The 22,545-nt window shown below is 41.1% G+C and overlaps 1 protein-coding gene and 1 long non-coding RNA gene across 2 annotated transcripts; both read left to right on the top strand.

The window, feature by feature from the left end:
* The first annotated feature begins 10,485 nt into the window (after nucleotides 1-10,485).
* LOC146058893 (uncharacterized) lies at nucleotides 10,486-13,950 on the top strand. The gene is made up of 3 exons (XR_014470026.1): nucleotides 10,486-10,826; nucleotides 13,362-13,519; nucleotides 13,703-13,950. It is a non-coding gene; the product is annotated as an uncharacterized LOC146058893 (long non-coding RNA).
* Nucleotides 13,951-14,845: 895 nt separating this feature from the next.
* Nucleotides 14,846-17,014, top strand: LOC146058892 (uncharacterized). Its single transcript, XM_083171103.1, has 4 exons — nucleotides 14,846-15,184; nucleotides 15,275-15,397; nucleotides 15,491-16,174; nucleotides 16,696-17,014. Exons 1-3 carry the CDS (start codon nucleotides 14,899-14,901, stop codon nucleotides 16,171-16,173), a joined length of 1,092 nt encoding a protein of 363 aa, XP_083027229.1. The 5' UTR covers nucleotides 14,846-14,898; the 3' UTR covers nucleotide 16,174; nucleotides 16,696-17,014.
* The last annotated feature ends 5,531 nt before the right edge of the window (nucleotides 17,015-22,545 follow it).

The following is a 22,545-nucleotide window of genomic DNA, read 5'->3' as shown; positions in this document are numbered from 1 at the left end:
CCTGTTTGCGTTCCATCCAACGGAACGTCATTTCCGGGCGGGTCTCCGACATAGCAGCAGGAAGGAGCGGGAGGCAGATCTCATTGCGCTCCACCGCTCGTGCTTCCTGCGTGTCAGCGCCCGGAAAAAGCAGCATAGTATTATCATTGCACGTCTTCCAAATATTGCACATTATTTACAGAAATACAGAAATTCATATAAATTCTAGTACAACGCTTTCTTTCAGATCTTAGCCATCCTCATGGAATTGATTCTTCCTTATTTCTCTTGCAAACGTCCATTCATTTTAATAGGATGAAAACGTCCATATAAAAAGCAAGTAGAAAACAGAGGGGAAATAGGGATATCAGTATCGATTAGGTGCAAATACATACATAATATAAAATGGATAAAAATTCATAAAAAATCAATTAAAATACACAAAAGATTATAAAAATTATAAAAACCATTTCAGCTCTAATTCACTATTAAGACCGTTTGGCACTAAAGTGTTCAGTTTAAAAATCCATCTCATTTCACACTGTGCCAAGCGTGTGTCAACAGTTTTATTGCGCCAGGTGGCTGTGATCACTTCCAGACCACCGAAAGACTTAATACAACATTCCTTCGAATTATGAGTCTTCTTAAAGTGGGCCGGAACCGTGTGGGTTTCCAAACCCTTCCTAATATTGTACACGTGTTCCGCCAGACGCGTTTTTAAATTTCTGGTGGTTTTGCCCACATAAAAAAGGCCACACTCACATTGTAAAAAATAAATAACATTTTTAGAATTACATGTTATAAAATCATTTACTTTAAAACTGTTGCCATTAAAAGTGAATTCTTTGGTTTTGCTGGTGCCTTTGACTGTTCTACACATGAGGCACATACCGCAGCGATGAAACCCCTTTGTGCGGTCACTAGTGCGGGGTATAACATCTAAACTGCTCTTCACAAGTTTATCTTTCAGTGAAGGGGCCCTTCTGTAGATAAAACCTGGACGACACGGAATGGTTGGGCCAATTACTGGATCACTTTTTAAAAGATACCAATGTTTTCTAAAAATGGCCTCAACCTTTTTAAAATCTGAATTAAAATCTGTAATAAAAGACCATTCGTTACTATTTTTGGGTTTCTCTTGTGTATCACCCAGAAGGTCTTGTCTATTTACAGTGTCTGCTTTTTGTTTTGCAATTGCCAGTTCCTTTTTCTCGTATCCTTTTGCAAGGAAACGATTTGACATCTCCATTACTTGGGTTTCATATGTGTCATTCTCTGTGCAATTACGTTTTACCCGTAGGAATTGCCCATACGGTATACCTTCAAGCCAATTTTTATGGTGCTGACTGTTCCTTTCTATGTAGCTATTGGAATCAGTAGCCTTTGTGTGGTTTGAGGTGCAGATCTTATTACTCTTAATATATATATTCAGATCTAAAAACACAATTTGTTCCATGCTCCAGATAAAAGTCAAGTTCAAATTAAAATCATTCAAATTCAATTTGTTAAAAAATGATAAAAGGGCAGCTTCATCACCTTTCCATACCATAAAAACATCATCAATGTAACGTTGCCAGGAGACCAGATTTGCCCCCAGCTCTGGGCCCGACCAGATCGTAAGCTCCTCCCAGTATGCCATATATAAATTAGCATAGCTGGGGGCAAATCTGGTCCCCATTGCAGTGCCCACCATCTGCAAATAAAAGTTACCATTAAAATAGAAAAAATTATTTTCTAAAATAAAGGTTATGCTTTCCAGGATGAAATTCTTTAATTTTTCTGACATACCTGTTTTATCAAGAAAGAATTTGACTGCCATGATCCCTTTTATGGGGTCAATAATCGTATATAATGTAGAGACATCACCACTAACCAAAAAATGGTCAGTTTCCCATTTAATTTTATCAATTTTTTGTAACACGTCTTTGGTGTCCTTTAAATAGGCTTTGGTTTCTCTCACTATCGGTTGTAAGTGGTAATCTACTAAAGCAGACAAGTTGGAAGTCAGGCTGTTTGTCCCCGACACAATGGGCCTGCCGGGGGGTTCCGTCTGACTTTTATGAACCTTCGGTAATATGTACATTGTAGGTACCGAAGCTTTTGTGATCACTTCATCTTGTAATGCTTTGTTGACAAAAACATCAAACGATTTTTTAATACGTATTGACGGATCTGACTTCAATTTTTTATAGGTATTACCACTTTCTAATTGACGATTTATTTCTTTAATATAATCATCTTTATTAAGAATGACCATCCCACCCCCCTTATCGGCGGGCTTGATAATAATTTCTTTATCTTCTTTAAGGGATTTAATGGCGTTGATTTCTTTTGATGTTAGATTAAGGTTTTTCTTTTTTTCCTTTTTATTTTTTGTCATCATACTCAATTCCTCCGTGACAACTTTGTTAAAGCTGTCAATAAAGCAGCCCTTAACATGGGAGGGGTAAAAAGTGGATTTACCTCTGAATCCTGATCTGGATGGTACTCCGGTTTCAGGTTCAGGTTCCACATTTTTTTCACCAAAAAATTTCTTTATGGTAATTTTACGTGTGAACTTTTGTAAGTCTACATAAAGTTTAAAAGGGTCTGTCTCATTAGTAGGAGCAAATTTCAAACCTTTTTTCAAAATTCGATCTTCTTCGGAGGTTAACGTTCTTTTACTGAGATTAAAAATCTTTCCTTGTTCTTTTTCTAAAGTCTGTATCGGAGATTTAATCTTATTCTTTTTGGGTTTGGTTTTTTTGATACCACCCCTTTTCCCCCTTTTAGTTTTTTTATTTATATCTATCAATTTCGGTATCGGCCCCTCATCTTTCCTCCTCTTTCCAGATGGAGGAAACAAACTAAAAAAAGAATAAATAAAGAGAAAATAGGTCAAAATAAAAATCAATATATTCAAAGAAATAATTTTTTACCTGATAATACATATGTGATACCGCCAAAACGCAAAAGGGGGATTAACCATCATATGGATACTAGAGAATTATATAGGGAAAATTCTCCACCTTATGAAAGAACTCCCTTTCATAGGTATCACACAAGAAACAGGTTTGACCCATTAACTCGGGAAGAAGCCCAGTCCACTCCTTTTTTAGAAAGAGGAGGAAAGATGAGGGGCCGATACCGAAATTGATAGATATAAATAAAAAAACTAAAAGGGGGAAAAGGGGTGGTATCAAAAAAACCAAACCCAAAAAGAATAAGATTAAATCTCCGATACAGACTTTAGAAAAAGAACAAGGAAAGATTTTTAATCTCAGTAAAAGAACGTTAACCTCCGAAGAAGATCGAATTTTGAAAAAAGGTTTGAAATTTGCTCCTACTAATGAGACAGACCCTTTTAAACTTTATGTAGACTTACAAAAGTTCACACGTAAAATTACCATAAAGAAATTTTTTGGTGAAAAAAATGTGGAACCTGAACCTGAAACCGGAGTACCATCCGGATCAGGATTCAGAGGTAAATCCACTTTTTACCCCTCCCATGTTAAGGGCTGCTTTATTGACAGCTTTAACAAAGTTGTCACGGAGGAATTGAGTATGATGACAAAAAATAAAAAGGAAAAAAAGAAAAACCTTAATCTAACATCAAAAGAAATCAACGCCATTAAATCCCTGAAAGAAGATAAAGAAATTATTATCAAGCCCGCCGATAAGGGGGTTGGGGTGGTCATTCTTAATAAAGATGATTATATTAAAGAAATAAATCGTCAATTAGAAAGTGGTAATACCTATAAAAAATTGAAGTCAGATCTGTCAATACGTATTAAAAAATCGTTTGATGTTTTTGTCAACAAAGCATTACAAGATGAAGTGATCACAAAAGCTGAACATGACTTTGTAGTGATCAAAGAACCTTCGGTACCTACAATGTACATATTACCGAAGGTTCATAAAAGTCAGACGGAACCCCCCGGCAGGCCCATCGTGTCGGGGACAAACAGCCTGACTTCCAACTTGTCTGCTTTAGTAGATTACCACTTACAACCGATAGTGAGAGAAACCAAAGCCTATTTAAAGGACACCAAAGACGTGTTACAAAAAATTGATAAAATTAAATGGGAAACTGACCATTTTTTGGTTAGTGGTGATGTCTCTACATTATATACGATTATTGACCCCATAAAAGGGATCATGGCAGTCAAATTCTTTCTTGAATTTCATCCTGGAAAGCATAACCTTTATTTTAGAAAATAATTTTTTCTATTTTAATGGTAACTTTTATTTGCAGATGGTGGGCACTGCAATGGGGACCAGATTTGCCCCCAGCTATGCTAATTTATATATGGCATACTGGGAGGAGCTTACGATCTGGTCGGGCCCAGAGCTGGGGGCAAATCTGGTCTCCTGGCAACGTTACATTGATGATGTTTTTATGGTATGGAAAGGTGATGAAGCTGCCCTTTTATCATTTTTTAACAAATTGAATTTGAATGATTTTAATTTGAACTTGACTTTTATCTGGAGCATGGAACAAATTGTGTTTTTAGATCTGAATATATATATTAAGAGTAATAAGATCTGCACCTCAAACCACACAAAGGCTACTGATTCCAATAGCTACATAGAAAGGAACAGTCAGCACCATAAAAATTGGCTTGAAGGTATACCGTATGGGCAATTCCTACGGGTAAAACGTAATTGCACAGAGAATGACACATATGAAACCCAAGTAATGGAGATGTCAAATCGTTTCCTTGCAAAAGGATACGAGAAAAAGGAACTGGCAATTGCAAAACAAAAAGCAGACACTGTAAATAGACAAGACCTTCTGAGTGATACACAAGAGAAACCCAAAAATAGTAACGAATGGTCTTTTATTACAGATTTTAATTCAGATTTTAAAAAGGTTGAGGCCATTTTTAGAAAACATTGGTATCTTTTAAAAAGTGATCCAGTAATTGGCCCAACCATTCCGTGTCGTCCAGGTTTTATCTACAGAAGGGCCCCTTCACTGAAAGATAAACTTGTGAAGAGCAGTTTAGATGTTATACCCCGCACTAGTGACCGCACAAAGGGGTTTCATCGCTGCGGTATGTGCCTCATGTGTAGAACAGTCAAAGGCACCAGCAAAACCAAAGAATTCACTTTTAATGGCAACAGTTTTAAAGTAAATGATTTTATAACATGTAATTCTAAAAATGTTATTTATTTTTTACAATGTGAGTGTGGCCTTTTTTATGTGGGCAAAACCACCAGAAATTTAAAAACGCGTCTGGCGGAACACGTGTACAATATTAGGAAGGGTTTGGAAACCCACACGGTTCCGGCCCACTTTAAGAAGACTCATAATTCGAAGGAATGTTGTATTAAGTCTTTCGGTGGTCTGGAAGTGATCACAGCCACCTGGCGCAATAAAACTGTTGACACACGCTTGGCACAGTGTGAAATGAGATGGATTTTTAAACTGAACACTTTAGTGCCAAACGGTCTTAATAGTGAATTCGAGCTGAAATGGTTTTTATAATTTTTATAATCTTTTGTGTATTTTAATTGATTTTTTATGAATTTTTATCCATTTTATATTATGTATGTATTTGCACCTAATCGATACTGATATCCCTTGTTCCCCTCTGTTTTCTACTTGCTTTTTATATGGACGTTTTCATCCTATTAAAATGAATGGACGTTTGCAAGAGAAATAAGGAAGAATCAATTCCATGAGGATGGCTAAGATCTGAAAGAAAGCGTTGTACTAGAATTTATATGAATTTCTGTATTTCTGTAAATAATGTGCAATATTTGGGAGACGTGCAATGATAATACTATGCTGCTTTTTCCGGGCGCTGACACACAGGAAGCACGAGCGGTGGAGCGCAATGAGATCTGCCTCCCGCTCCTTCCTGCTGCTATGTCGGAGACCCGCCCGGAAATGACGTTCCGTTGGATGGAACGCAAACAGGAAGTCGCGGTGGAACGCATACCACGCGTAGCCGCGTATACTTCCTGTTTGAACGCTGCGCCTGGAAACGTGAGTTTCCTTTGGCGCCTTTTCAAGCTATTTAAACCTGGCCAGCCATGGGAGGCATTATGCTTCTGAGGAAGGACCCAAAGGTCCGAAATGCATTAAGCAAGTGGTTCCCGTGGCTGGCTGAATTACTTTGTTATTCCATTGGAGGAGGAGAAAAAACCTGCTTTTCGCCCTAAATCCCCTATATGACTGAAGAGGTTCCGGAGCCTTTATGTTCATCCAGGAGAGAATTTGGGTGTAACCTCCCCATCACTTCACCGGCTGGTGACTATATGTCTTTTATGAGTTTTAAATTGTGAGTGCAATAATAAAATTGTTATCCCTTTCTAGCAAAGCGGTATTGCACTATTTCTTGTTCTTTTCTAGAACCACTCATTAAGGATATATTTCCCTCCATGCACTGACTGTGGACACACCGTAGCGCACATTGGAGGATTTTAACCCTTACATTCAGTGTGAAGGTGTATAACAGACCTTTTATGTGAAGGATACTTACCCGTCTATTTTGAGTGTAAGTTCATTTGAAAGCGCTAAGGGACTTTTTGAACTTTCTTTGTACTTTGTGAGACATTGGTTAGGTGTCAAAATGTCAGGTGGGTATATATACGAACTAGTAGCAGGACAAAAAAATGAAATATTTAAAGGAAGACGGTATCGTTATTTTCTTCATTTATTCCATTGGGAGACATAGTTTTCATCAGAAAAATTAGTCGTGTTTCCTGTTTCAGGAGTTCTCTGTCCCAGTCTCTTCTGCGTATGCCCATCTCTATTCTCATCATTCCATACACTTTCAGGCCAACAGCACTTCCTTTGTGATGTTTCACAAAGTGTTTGGCCACGGGTGTTAAGGTCTTAAAATTTTGTTGATCTTTACTGGCATTTTTTATGCTTAGGAGATGTTCTGATATTCTTGTTCTTAGGGGTCTTCGCGTCTTCCCTATATATTGTTTCCCGCACGGGCATGTTAAGTTGTAGATCACACCCGCCGTATCACATGAGATATATTTTTGTATCTCACATTTTTTGTTGTACCTGTCTATGTAGTGTTTTTGGGGGGTCATGTAAGTACATATCCGGTAGGTGCCACATTTATATGAACCTTTCTTGTGGATAATTTGTTTGGTTTCCTTTTCCAGGTGGCTGTGTACCAGGATGTCTCTGAGGTTACTGCTCCGCCTCCAGCTTATGTCAATTCTCTCTCCTAAAACCCCTTCCAGATCTTTGTCAGTTTTGAGAATGTTTATATGTTTGTTAAGAGCCTTCTGGACCTCTCGCCACTCTTGACAAAAGGTACCGATAAATCTGATCTTTTCTGGTTGTTCTGTCTCTTTAGCTGGATTTGGTACCAAGAAAAGTTCTCTCTCATATTTATTGGTTTCCTTTCTGGCTTTGCATATTGTTCTTTTACTGTAGCCTCTGTTCTGGAGTCTCTGGTCGAGTTCGGTCGCTCTTTCATTATACACTGTCTGTTTAGAACAGTTTCTTCTTGTTCTCAAAAATTCCCCTTTGGGGAGCCCTTTTGTCACCGGAGGAAAATGTGCACTCTTACAGTGAAGCAAGGAGTTGGTAGCGTTGTTCTTGCGGAACATATCCGTGGAGATTGACCCGTCTGGTTCCACATTGATGCGGAGATCCAGATATTCAACAGTTTTTTGACTTGTGTGGTATGTCAATCTGAGATTTAGATCATTCGCGTTTAATTTTGTGATGAATTCAGTGAACAGATCGACCTCCCCTTCCCACACTATGAGCAGGTCATCGATGTACCGTAACCATAGTAGAACGTGAGTCGTGTACCCCTCATTTTCGTCTGTGAATACCCGCTCACGCTCCCACCATCCCAGGTACAGCTTCGCGTACGTGGGAGCACACGTGCTCCCCATAGTGGTCCCCTGTACCTGGAGGTAAAAGCGGTCCTCGCAGACAAAGTAATTTTTTGTTAGAACGAAATGCAGCATCTTCAGGATAAATTCATTCAATGGTGTGATGCGATCCATACTTAAAAAGTATTTAGTTGCTTCTATACCGCGATCATGTATGATGCTGGCATATAGGCTTTCCACGTCAACCGTGATGAGCCAGGAATTTGGATTCAGGTTGATTCCCTGTAATTTATTCAGGACATCCATTGTGTCCCGGACATAGGAGGGTAGGGTAGTGACAAATCGCCTGAGATGTTGATCAACGAATTGACTAGCCTTTTCTGTCAACCCTCCCATGCCGGACACAATGGGTCTTCCTGGTGGGTTGGTCTCACACTTGTGGATCTTTGGTAATAAATACAGCGTGGGTATCCTAACATTTTTAACCAATAGGAACTCATATTGTGTTTTGGTAATAGTTCCATCCTTTACAGCTCGTTCTATCATTTTCTGGTATCCTTCTGCAAAATCACTTGTGGGGTTAAAGCTCAATCTCCTATAACACGACACATCATCAAGTTGTCTCCTTAGTTCTTTTTGATATTTGTCTCGAGACCAAAGTACAATGTTGCCCCCCTTATCAGAGGGCTTCACTATAGTGTCTGTCCATTCTTTAATTTCACGTAGCGCCTCTCTCTCACTTCTTCTTAGATTGTCGTTGAATTGATGCATGCTTTTGTTCTTTTCTATGGCATCGAATTCTTGGCTTACTAGCTCCAAAAACACTTTGGCTTGTGGACAGATTGACAAATCTGGTAGGAATGTGGATTTCTTTTTGAGTGTGGTCCCTTGTGTAGCAGGGCTCTGTGGGTATGAGTTTTCATCTATATCATCTACATCCGACAGTGTTTGTAGAATATGTAATGCTTGCATGTCATCAGCATCAAATACGTGGTCAATTCTTGGTTGTAGGGGGTCATTGTTTAGAGACTCTGGTATAGATTCTCCTTGCGTACCAGAATATTGTTGGGCACGTTTTGAGAAAAACTTTTTGAGTAGGAGTTTCCTCACATATAATTGGAGATCTTTTTGAAACTCAAATCTATCAATGGATTTGGAGGGCAAGAAGGAGAGGCCCTTATTCAGGATGGAAATTTGAGCTTTTGTAAGTGTATGATTTGTTAAATTTATTATTCTTAGAGAGTCGGCAGGGACTATCTCCTGTATCTGCGGGTCTCCTTGCGGTCCTCTCTCCACTCCCTTGGGCCTCTTTTCCCTCTTCTTTCCCCTCCTGGTCCTCCTCCATCTCGTCCCAGGGTATCTTTGATATCCCTGGGACTGACCCCTAAAAAATCCCTCCTAGTTTTTGCTGTATATGTTGTGTCAATCTGTTCCCCTTCAGATGAATCTAGGTCTGATGTAGTGTACCCCGTATTGTGCCCTGTGCTACTATTAGGGGGTCTTCTCCTTTGTGTCAGATTCCACTTGTATACTCTGTTCGTCTGGAAATCATTCAGGTCCCTTTGTAATTTTCCTTTTTTCCTACTTACTAGCTCTTTCTCTATACCTTCCAAATCTGTTTTGATTTTCTGATGTTTGTTGGAATCTATCCAGGTTTTCATAAGTTTTTAATCTTTCACCCAGACTGGTAATTTCTTGTGCATATTTTTCCAGCATGATCTCATCATGCTTGATAAGAACATTTATGAGACTTAGGGCCTTATTCTGATCGGTGCGGCCCGATCAGAATATGCGGCCGCGACCGTGCAGGCGAATCCCCGCCTTCCATACGGATCGCCACCTGCCGTCCGTACGCGGATATGTGGCGATCCGCATGAAATTGGACGGGGATACGCCTCCTCCGTCTTGGGAGCAGCCCCTGCATTCGTTGGTCGCCGAACATCGAATGCAGGGCCGCACGCTCCACCAGGTCCCGCCACACAAGACCACACGGACACTTGTCCGTGTGAAATCATGTATGGGGGCGGGCAGCTGACATCCGGCGATGTCAGCTGCCCGCCCCGTACCCACGCGTCACGGCCTCATTACCATGCATACGCCCGCGTTTGCATGGGAACGCCCATGAAACGCGGGGCGTATGCATAGGGTAATGAGGCTAAGTAGCCCCTCACGCCCCTCTACGCCCCCTGTGCGGCGTATAAAGAATCCGTGCGGCGAAATCGCCTGCACATGCGCAGAGTGACCTCTGCACATGCGCAGACGATCAACATCGGCGGTCCGTCCGCATGCGGGAATATCCGCACCGATCAGAATAAGGCCCTAAGTGAGTAGGTGGTAAGTATTTTCTCCAACTCATTTCTCAAGGTTTTATTGGCAAGTTCGTAGGAGGGAAACATTCTGGGTCTCAGACCCCTGGGAGTTATCTGTTGCCTAATGTAGCTTTCAGATGTAGATTCCAGAAGGTCCTTGTTTGTTTAGTTAGGGTCACTTTAAGAGTGTGTAAGTCATTAAGCCAATCTTCCTGTGTAGTATTGATATGAGTTATGTCTCTTTCTAACATAGTTTCCATGCATTTTCTCAAGTTGGTTTGCCGACTGTTCAGTTCATGACTCAGACTGAAAGGCTGTGGTTTTGGCACCGATGTCATAAGTGACGGTGGTGTCGGTGCTGATATATTAAACATTGACATTTTGGATATATAGGGCCGTATTCAATGTTGTGCGAAAATGGTTATGTTTACGATTTTTCGCACCTTTCTCTTCTTTCGGTACACTGACGCGATTACTAATTTCGATTTTTCGTGTATTCAAAGTTTCGTTTTCGTGGAACGCCTAAATGCGTAAACTAACCAATGAAGTGAAAACTGGGCGTTTCGTTTTCGCTACCCAGCCTCGCCCGTTTACTATATAAGGAAGAGTACTGCGTAGTGTACTGCGTAGTTTACCCACCATTTTGGAACACTGCGGAGCGCAGATGTGTATCGTGGCCTGTGTGCTGGAAAAGGATATCCAAACGAAGGCAGAGCACTGGAATCACTCGCGGTCTTTGAGGTACCCTTTTTTTTAAAACTGAGTGTAATGTAATTGTTTTATTTTGTTTGCAAATGTTTTTTATGATGACAAGTGTGCAGGGATGAATTCCAGTTTTGGGGTGGCTTTGTGGTTTGATAGATGCAATTTTTGAATGTATGTTTTTTTTGAACTTGTGGTTTGCTGTATTTTTGTGCAGTTTTGGGGTGTCCATGTTTTTTCCGCCAAACATTAGGGTGTGGCTCTTAACCTACTGTACACTGCTAGTAAGGTTTGTTTGGGGGCTGCAGGGCTGCTGAATGATGTCTTTGGGGTTGCATGTGCGGTGTATATATGGCATTGTCCCTGTTTTTTATCCAACCAAGATCAGGGTGTGGCTCTTAACCTACTGTACACTGCTAGTAAGGTTTGTTTGGGGGCTGCAGGGCTGCTGAATGATGTCTTTGGGGTTGCATGTGCGTTGTATATATGGCATTGTCCCTGTTTTTTATCCAACCAAGATCAGGGTGTGGCTCTTAACCTACTGTACACTGCTAGTAAGGTTTGTTTGGGGGCTGCAGGGCTGCTGAATGATGTCTTTGGGGTTGCATGTGCGGTGTATACATGGCATTGTCCCTGTTTTTTATCCAACCAAGATCAGGGTGTGGCTCTTAACCTACTGTACACTGCTAGTAAGGTTTGTTTGGGGGCTGCAGGGCTGCTGAATGATGTCTTTGGGGTTGCATGTGCGTTGTATATATGGCATTGTCCCTGTTTTTTATCCAACCAAGATCAGGGTGTGGCTCTTAACCTACTGTACACTGCTAGTAAGGTTTGTTTGGGGGCTGCAGGGCTGCTGAATGATGTCTTTGGGGTTGCATGTGCGGTGTATATATGGCATTGTCCCTGTTTTTTATCCAACCAAGATCAGGGTGTGGCTCTTAACCTACTGTACACTGCTAGTAAGGTTTGTTTGGGGGCTGCAGGGCTGCTGAATGATGTCTTTGGGGTTGCATGTGCGGTGTATATATGGCATTGTCCCTGTTTTTTATCCAACCAAGATCAGGGTGTGGCTCTTAACCTACTGTACACTGCTATTAAGGTTTGTTTGGGGGCTGCAGGGCTGCTGAATGATGTCTTTGGGGTTGCATGTGCGTTGTATATATGGCATTGTCCCTGTTTTTTATCCAACCAAGATCAGGGTGTGGCTCTTAACCTACTGTACACTGCTAGTAAGGTTTGTTTGGGGGCTGCAGGGCTGCTGAATGATGTCTTTGGGGTTGCATGTGCGGTGTATATATGGCATTGTCCCTGTTTTTTATCCAACCAAGATCAGGGTGTGGCTCTTAACCTACTGTACACTGCTAGTAAGGTTTGTTTGGGGGCTGCAGGGCTGCTGAATGATGTCTTTGGGGTTGCATGTGCGTTGTATATATGGCATTGTCCCTGTTTTTTATCCAACCAAGATCAGGGTGTGGCTCTTAACCTACTGTACACTGCTAGTAAGGTTTGTTTGGGGGCTGCAGGGCTGCTGAATGATGTCTTTGGGGTTGCATGTGCGGTGTATATATGGCATTGTCCCTGTTTTTTATCCAACCAAGATCAGGGTGTGGCTCTTAACCTACTGTACACTGCTAGTAAGGTTTGTTTGGGGGCTGCAGGGCTGCTGAATAATGTCTTTGGGGTTGCATGTGCGGTGTATATATGGCATTGTCCCTGTTTTTTATCCAACCAAGATCAGGGTGTGGCTCTTAACCTACTGTACACTGCTAGTAAGGTTTGTTTGGGGGCTGCTGAATGATGTCTTTGGGGTTGCATGTGCGTTGTATATATGGCATTGTCCCTGTTTTTTATCCAACCAAGATCAGGGTGTGGCTCTTAACCTACTGTACACTGCTAGTAAGGTTTGTTTGGGGGCTGCTGAATGATGTCTTTGGGGTTGCATGTGCGTTGTATATATGGCATTGTCCCTGTTTTTTATCCAACCAAGATCAGGGTGTGGCTCTTAACCTACTGTACACTGCTAGTAAGGTTTGTTTGGGGGCTGCAGGGCTGCTGAATGATGTCTTTGGGGTTGCATGTGCGGTGTATATATGGCATTGTCCCTGTTTTTTATCCAACCAAGATCAGGGTGTGGCTCTTAACCTACTGTACACTGCTAGTAAGGTTTGTTTGGGGGCTGCAGGGCTGCTGAATGATGTCTTTGGGGTTGCATGTGCGGTGTATATATGGCATTGTCCCTGTTTTTTATCCAACCAAGATCAGGGTGTGGCTCTTAACCTACTGTACACTGCTAGTAAGGTTTGTTTGGGGGCTGCAGGGCTGCTGAATGATGTCTTTGGGGTTGCATGTGCGGTGTATATATGGCATTGTCCCTGTTTTTTATCCAACCAAGATCAGGGTGTGGCTCTTAACCTACTGTACACTGCTAGTAAGGTTTGTTTGGGGGCTGCAGGGCTGCTGAATGATGTCTTTGGGGTTGCATGTGCGTTGTATATATGGCATTGTCCCTGTTTTTTATCCAACAAACATTAGGGTGATAAGTAGAGATTGAACATATTTCACTTTCATTCTTAGAAATGTTGAGGAACTCTCAAAGACATTTCAATGAGCAGGAAGCACATTCGGATGATTCCCTGAGGTTATCCAATGAGTCAGGGCAAGACACAGAGGAAAACAATGTGCCCGGTCCAAGCACAAAAGAATGCAACAAATTAAGGAAGTCCAAAAGAAAGGTAATGTTCTCCTCAATTTGTACCACCCCACTATTGCATTCGCATGCACTGTCCATTAAATTTATTTAATTAATTTTCATTATCTTATAGACATGTCACAATTGTTGTCCGACTTTACCTGTTATTTTACATTGATTTTATATTTATTGTTTCAATGGCTGCATGTGTACATTATTTACGCAGACTACAAGAATGAGAAGCCCTCATCTTTCTGAAAATTCGACATCTGAGGAATCGCTAGGAAGATTTGATAATGCTTGGGAGGACAGTGAAGAATTTAGATTGTGGCGATCAAAAATCTCAGCATCTCGCCGAAAGGAAAATACTTCTGCACATTCTCAAACCAAAGTAAGTTAAATACTGAATAGTTCTTGTTTTTATTTCAAAAGAATGATGCTAATATTTTGGCATTGTATTTTTTTTAATAGCAAAATGAAGAAACCCATTCCCGTAGGCATGACACAACTGTTCGACACACTAAAAGGCGTCAAGAAGATGGTCACCAACATGAAATACGTTGTACAGAACCACAAGCTCAAAGGCATACAGGCAATCGTGATAATGAGGGAAATTCAGATGCAGGTGGATCACATAATTCTCCCGGAGATGGATCTGCAGAAGAAAACTGCAAAAAGATGCAGCGAGGAATCCGTTTCAATGAGTCAGAAAGCTATGCCTTAGTTGATTTAGTGGATCGTTACTACGACATGCTATTCGGGCCAAGGGCACAAACTACTGCTCCTAGACAAAAAAGAAAGATATGGAACACAATTGCTGAGAAAGTAACGTCGATTTCTGGAATACGCAGGGATGCAAAGCATTGCATGAAGAGATATAACGACTGCCGTCGGCAAACTAAAAAAAAATTAGGAATTCAACGAAGGCACGAAATGGGGACCGGTGGAGGGCCGGAACTGAAAGTGAATTGGCTTTCATGGGAGGAAGTTATAAAAAAAAGATTAAACCCAATCATGGTTACAGGCGTAGCAGGAAGAATTGACTCCATTGACTCCAGACGTCATGGAGATTTTGTGCAATTTTATTTTACACTTCAACTTTCACGTATGACCCAAACACTCTGGTCTGAGATGAAACTTGATCAAAACTGAGGTTTGAGCCGAATTCTCCAGTATGTATGGCTGGCCATTGTGTGCTGCCACAGGCTATACTGCAGCAATGTCACCTGGAAAGCTATTCATCTGTAGGTTATTTTCGCAGATGAACAGCATTTATGATGACGTTGCACAGTGCTCGGCTATGCAACGCTGTCTACACACTATACTTTGTTGATGGGTGGGGTTTTGAACTACTTGCAAAAAAAAATCAGTGCTTATTGACCTGATATTTTTACATAATAATTTCATAAGTATTTCTTCTAAATGATATTGATTTTTTTAATTATATTTACAGATGATCGTGCAGTTATTGGTCAAAGCATTTGTAATGAAACAGCTGTAACAGCACTTCAAAAAAACGCCTTTACACCCAGTAGAACACAAGAAATGCTAAGCATACCAAGTTGTTTTTTAAGTTCATCGGAGACTACTTTTCAGGGATTTGAAGCAAGTTTACCTGAAAATCAAACATCAGCAAGAGATTTGCATCAAAGTAAATCACGAGGAAACAGTGTTGATTCAGTAGAAAATGCACCAACACAGACTGAAGGTACAATATTTATTTTTCCACAGTTGAATGTCCATGGTGTACATATATATATATATAATGAAACAACTCAATTTCTAATTTTATTTATAGATGACAATCCAATGAACATTGCAGGAATGTCCTCCTGTATTGATCCATGTTTTAGTCCAGATTTGATCGGAAATAATTCCAATGAGGAGAATGATGACCATCAAGCAGCTTCTACACCAATTGGTAATTAGTGTTTTGATAAATAACATGCACTAAAAAAACTCTTAAATTACTTATTAAACCATATAACTGTAATTTGTTTAACTTTATTCACAGCAAGACAGCCAAGGGTGCAAGTAACAACTGGCAAAGAGATTCCAGATGCAGAATATCAGCACATCCTTGCTCTCTCTGAACAAATGCAGGATCGACACAAATCATTCCAAAATCTTTTACAGCAAAGTATGGGTAGCCTGGAAACTTCATTCACAGAATTAATTACCACAGTGCAAGAGAATGAAGTTAACCGTCAAAAAGACAACAAAGCATCTCAGGATATTATGATAATCATGGCGACTGCGCTTAACAAATTAGTAGAAAACACATCATGTCAAGCAAGTAGTCTAATGCTAATTTCAGAGGCAAATCAACATTCTGCAACATATTTGAATGTGATGGCAGAATGCCATCGCCAGACAGCATCAAGTTCGGTATTGATTGCCACATCTTTAAAATTGATTGTTGAGAACATGGCCAATAAAGCTCAACGTAGATCGGATTCACACCATGCTCAAACAAGTCATCAACAGTTAGAACGAAAGACCACTGCCCTTACAGCAAGTTCAGCAACCTATTCATATTCCCAAATGTATACGGGGTTTCCAGGAATGTTGCCACCGGGCTGTTATCCTCCAACAGCAACAGTATCTGTGCAACCAATACAATCACCTTCCACGACTGAGAAGCTGGCTTCAAAGATCGCTGAAAATGAAGAGGAGTGTATTACACCACCAGAATAGGGTAACATTTTTTTCCATCTATTTTTTGGCAAAATAACCTTTTGAACACTTCCCATTCCATCACGGCAGTGCCCTTTGTGTGAGTTCTCACCCACATCCCATAATGGAATGTAGGTGAGAAGAAGTACAGGGTACTGCCATGTTGGGATGTGTTAAAGGCCTTTTCACCTGTATCTGCTTGTACCCACACTTCCCATTCCATCACGGCAGTGCCCTTTGTGTGAGTTCTCACCCACATCCCATAATGGAATGTAGGTGAGAAGAAGTACAGGGTACTGCCATGTTGGGATGTGTTAAAGGCCTTTTCACCTGTATCTGCTTGTACCCACACTTCCCATTCCATCACGGCAGTGCCCTTTGTGTGAGTTCTCACCCACATCCCATAATGGAATGTAGGTGAGAAGAAGTACAGGGTACTGCCATGTTGGGATGTGTTAAAGGCCTTTTCACCTGTATCTGCTTGTACCCACTTTTTACCCACACAACAGCAATTTGTTTAACTCTTTATCAATATCATTTCAGATGTCCATTTGAGGAATTGTGAAGAAAACAAGTATTTCTTTCAAAGTTTAACCAGTTTTAATTTTATTTTTTCTGGAACAAATTGGTTTTAAAATCTCTTTGACTTTTTCAAAATTTGGGTTCGATGGTCCACTTTGAACTGCAGTACAATGTTGAGGTTCATTTCAATATTCTGAAGACAACACCCTTTAAAGACAGAAGAAGTTCGCAAATGTTAAAATGTTTAACGAAAGAACAGCATTTATAACATAAAAATAATCATAATAATGTTAAAATGTCTGTCAACAATCAGAAATATGAGTACGCTTGAAAAGTCTAATGTCTGGCCGCAATAGTAATGTGCATGTGATATCGCTTATAGGTGATTCCTCGGTTTAGAGTGACAGAATGAAAAAATGCTTGTTCAGCATCATCAGTTACTCCGGATGACCAACTTGCACTATTGGAAATGTCTTAACGGCCACCAGCGTACAAGTTTTTTTTTGTAATAAAAAAAAAATCAGGAACTATGGTTTGGTTTTGGTCAGATGTGCGAAAAGAACGATTGCTACATTTGCTATGAGTGTTGGTGAATGACAGAATATACTTGGAGCAGATAAGATGGATAAATAATAATACAGATGTTTAGGTGGTACAGGAAAATTAGTGTGCAGTGTAACTAGGTTATCCTTAATTATGCCCCCAGCATGCGCAATGCTTTAACCAGTGCATAATAAAATGCAAAGGTTGCCACAAGATCACATGTCTGCAGATGTGTATTTGTAAATATTTTACTACCTACACAGGTAAATATCAGATACCCATACTTTAATTGGGCAGGTGGCAACAACAGAGAAAGGGGATATCTAGGGGAGTGTGGGTTTGTGGACATTTCCAGATTACCTTGCCTGGAACTAGAGGTTACAAATCTAATTTAAATAACAGCAGCCTACATTTTCAGAATATATTCCTGGCCACCCCTTTGGACAAAGTTTAATTTCAAGAATAAAATAAAATATAGATAAATGAATCACGTTTTGCCTAAATGTCATCCGTAAATCAAGTTATATGGTAAGGAAGATTAACCTCTGTTTCCTAACATATTTTATGAACGGAAGCGCACACACTTTACAGGGGGGCAGGGGTTCAGATTAGCATACTCACCAATTTCATCAGCAGAGGTGCAGACATCCCAGAGTCCAGAGATCCATCCGTAAAGGTGAGCAGGCAGAAGGGTCATAACTGAGCAGGTCCAGCAGCCACACAGCACAACCTGCAGGGGAAACAGACGGGGGGCACAGGTTATTGACTGTTTGGATGGGTAGGAGTCTTGACACCGGAATCCCCTGCGCACAGAGCGCACACACTTTACAGGGGGGCAGGGGTTCAGATTAGCATACTCACCAATTTCATCAGCAGAGGTGCAGACATCCCAGAGTCCAGAGATCCATCCGTAAAGGTGAGCAGGCAGAAGGGTCATAACTGAGCAGGTCCAGCAGCCACACAGCACAACCTGCAGGGGAAACAGACGGGGGGCACAGGTTATTGACTGTTTGGATGGGTAGGAGTCTTGACACCGGAATCCCCTACACAGTTTTGTAATATGGCTAACTCACCAGATTATACGGAGATGAGATCACTCATCCAAGGTAACCAGGCTTCCACAGAAACATCTTAAAAGCAGACAATAGAAAGGGATAACCACCAACAACCTGTATGAAAAGTATGTGAAAATGTAAAACAGGACATATGAATTTTCAATCTACAAAAATGTAAATAGATCACATCTCACCTGCATATGAACAATCTTTTGAAATTTATTATCACTTTAGAGCACTTTTAAATACAACTTCCAACCACGAAACAGTAATAACAGCAACTGGTCAAACAAACTCAATGAACTTTAATGAACTCCATCAAGAACGAACTCTGTAAAATAAAAGGTAAATAACATTTATGTAGATAAATGATATATATATATATATATATAGATATATATATGTGTGTATGTGTGTGTTTGTGTACAGATGTTTTGTATATACTCACATGAGAAGAAGGTGTCAATAAGATGCCTTCTGGTCTCTGCTCCTTCGTCCATACCCACAGATAATACCGAAGAAAGATCCCCATGCTGGCTAACACCAGCATGAATATTCACCGGCAAACGTCTTGCGACACAGATATTATGCAGAATGCAACAGGCATTAATAATGCCGCAAACTTTTCCCGGTGAATATAAGAGGGTCCCGCCGGAGATGTCTAAACACCTGAACCGGCTCTTAAGTACACCAAAGGTCCTTTCAATTACACCCCTCGATGCAATGTGAACCTCCTGGTATCTTCTTTCGGCATCACCTACAGGATCAGGTAATGGGGTCAACAGCCAAGGTTTATTCGGATAACCCGCATCACCTAAAATGGATAATTGAAAAGGTATTAAACTTTTTTAATTACAGTAACAACTAAAAAAAATTATTGAAAAATTACATACCCAACAGCCAGCCATCTGGCATTCGACCTTCCTCAAAGTCCAGGAATAGAGATGACTGGCTTAAAACGAAGGAGTCGTGGGTCGACCCAGGGAAACCCACACAAATGTCCAATAATCTCATTGTGGAATCACACACCATCTGTACATTGAGGGAATGGAAGTGTTTTCGATTCCGATAACATTTTTCCGATTCCCTGGGAGGTGTGAGTTGCACATGGGTGCAGTCTATCGCGCCCAACACATTGGGGAATTTCCATTTTTGAAAGAAACCAAATTTGATCTCATTCCATTCGCTGTCAGTGTCTGGGAATTTTATAACCTGGGTCGTTAATTTACGGAAAGCTTTTATGACCTGGGACAAACAGCGTGACATTGTTGGCTGAGAAAAACCGCATGTCTGGGACAAAGTAGGCTGGAAGGTGCCTGACGCAAAAAATTGCAATGCAGCCAGTAGTTTCTGGAAACCACTGACTGCATGATTTGACCGTACCCGGGTTCCAGGTCAGCTTCCAACAGATCGTACAGCGAATAGATATCCTGAGACGATAAGCGAAAGGTACCTATCACTTCCGCCTCAGAGAGACCATCCAGTACACGCCTAGTACGATACTGGCGTGGACGTGGAATTGAAACACGCACTGACTCACCAAATGTAGACAGATGCTGACCACGATGCTGATATCCACGCCCCTGACCATGGTGCTGATATCCACGTGCCAGGCGACGACGTTTGCATCGCAGCATGTATGTCGATAGGACCATGAACATCACAATCAAGTCAGCAAAATACTCCATTATTGTAGGCAGTGATTGAAAAGGAATTATTTCTTATCCAAAAACGCAAATTGCCCTAAAAAAACGCTTCCAAATACAGCTGACTGCAATAAGCTGCTGCTCCCTGAAGTCCCAAACGTAGGAGTGAGGCACTGTGAGGGGTGAACAGCATCTTGGGAAAAAATAACATGTGCTTTACCAATGCATGATGGGAAATCAAGTGTATTAAAAACAATTTATATGGCCCTTCATTGGAAAACAGCAACTTTCAAAGAGGCAAACATTTCTCCAACAAGAATGTTTAGGTTCCGGAGGTTAAAAGGAGGCATCACTCAAGAAATATTTGTATTCGTGACCCATTGGGCGTCGAAATGAAAATGGAGAAACGGATCAAACATGTGCAGCAAACAATTTCGTCTTCTCACGATTGAATACATTTGTGCGAAAAAGCGAAAAAATCTATAAAAAAAAAACGAAATGTAAGGGTTTGACCAAGCGAAATAAGCGAAACGCAAGCGAAACTTAAAACTTTTGCGTGCGCGAAAAATCACAACATTGAATAGACGAAGTCTTTTCGTCGCGAAAAAACGAAATTTTTTAGAGAAAAAAAGGGATTTCGCAAGGGATTGAATACGGCCCATAGAAGGACTTAACCGGTGTCCCGGTTTTTCAATTGTATTCGAACAAAATTTTTTATAGTACAATGAGTTTTTTAATATACCGTGCTGATTGACATAGAGAGTAAAGAGACTTCACCACAATTAGATCAACAAACAAGGGGGTTTGCCAATCGCACAGGAGGGTATAGATTAATGATATTTGTAGGACCCCTATGAATCTATTAAGAATAGTATTCGTTATTGATTATGGGGTGTGCTGCCATTGGACAATAAATAGAACACAATTAGGAAGGAAAGAAGAGATTGTCACTAATTGGGCGCACCTAAAGAAAAAAAGTTTTCTAAAATATAGCTTTTATTGGTTTATTTTTAAGAACTGCGACATATAGTGCAACTCTTAACTGCTAAAACTTTGAATATTACTCTTTCTGCTTGCATATGCACTGTCTGTTTTAAAAATGCACAGCTGTACCTCTAATGACTTCACCTCTCCTGCTCTTCCATTGATAATAGGTGTCCCCCAACATTTTATTCTTGGCCCTCTTCTCTATCTCTACATGTCCTCTCTGGGGCCCTTATTCTGATCGATGCGGATATTCCCGCTTGCGTACGGGCCGCCGATGTTTATCTTCTGCGCATGTGCAGAGGTCACTTTGCGCATGTGCAGGCGATTTCGCCGCAAGGATTCTCTATACGCCGCACAGGGGGCGTAGAGGGGCGTGAGGGGCTACTTATCCTCATTACCCTATGCATACGCCCCGCGTTTCATGGGCGTTCCCATGCAAACGCGGGGCATATGCATGGTAATGAGGCCGTGACGCGTGGGTACGGGGCGGGCATCTGACATCGCCGGATGTCAGCTGCCCGCCCCCATACAAGATTTCACACGGACAAGTGTCCGTGTGGTCTTGTGTTGCGGGACCTGGTGGAGCGTGCGGCCCTGCATTCGATGTTCGGCGACCATCGAATGCAGGGGCTGCTCCCACCATGGAGGAGGCGTATCCCCGTCCAATTTCATGCGGATCGCCACATATCCGCGTACGGACGGCAGGTGGCGATCCGTATGGAAGGCGGGGATTCGCCTGCACGGTCGTGGCCGCATATTCTGATCGGGCCGCACCGATCAGAATAAGGGCCTGGGTGAGCTTATTTGCTCACTTAACTTCCACTATCACCTCTATGCTGATAATACTAAAATCTACCGATCCTTTCCTGATCTCTCTCCCTCTATCCTTACTCATATCTCCAACTGTCTCTCTGCTGTCTACTCTTGGATGACCCAGCACTTTTTTAGACTTAAAATATTAAAGACTAAGCTGACCTCTTCCCACCCTCCTGCATAAAACCTGACAATCTCTCAACCTAACCTGTCTAAGCTAACTTCTTTGCCTTCTGTGTCACCCCAGTCTGTCTAACCCTCCCCTTTAGAATGTAAGCTCTCACGAGCAGGGCCCTCTCTCCTTATGTGCCTTTCTTAGAATATATAAACCTCTGCCACCCTGATAATTGCTTCAGTGTCCTGTCCCCTGGTGCACCTATCCATATTAACCATGTACTTGTCCTAAACTGTCTTGTACTGTAATTTGTTATGTGTTTTTGATTATAACTATGCTCTGTAAAGCGCTGCGGAATCTGTGTGCGCTATATAAGAAACTGTTAATAAATAAATAATAAATAAATATAAAAACACAAATAAAGGTAAGACAGGGTAAATATAAAATGGGATTAACCCCGCGTAGTGTGTCCCCTCTATCCCCAATTGGTCTGTAGTGGTTATTTGTGTAAGATACTGTTAGATTGGATCAGCGCTTCTAATTATCAGTTATTCCTATAATTCCTTCTGATTGGTTGCAGAGCGAGTAACTGTGTGTGTATGGTGCTGTTTCCAGCGATTTGTCATTTATGAAACAGGCAGATATAATAAGGTCACCTCCAATGGTCAACTGATTGTATTGTACCGTGGGTGCCAGCTAAATTATGACAGTT

This window comes from Crinia signifera, chromosome 2 (assembly GCF_055691185.1).
Source record: "Crinia signifera chromosome 2, ASM5569118v1, whole genome shotgun sequence".
Taxonomy (NCBI): domain Eukaryota; kingdom Metazoa; phylum Chordata; class Amphibia; order Anura; family Myobatrachidae; genus Crinia; species Crinia signifera.
The sequence above is the reverse complement of the archived record's forward strand: the minus strand, read 5'-3'. Positions and strand labels throughout refer to the sequence as shown.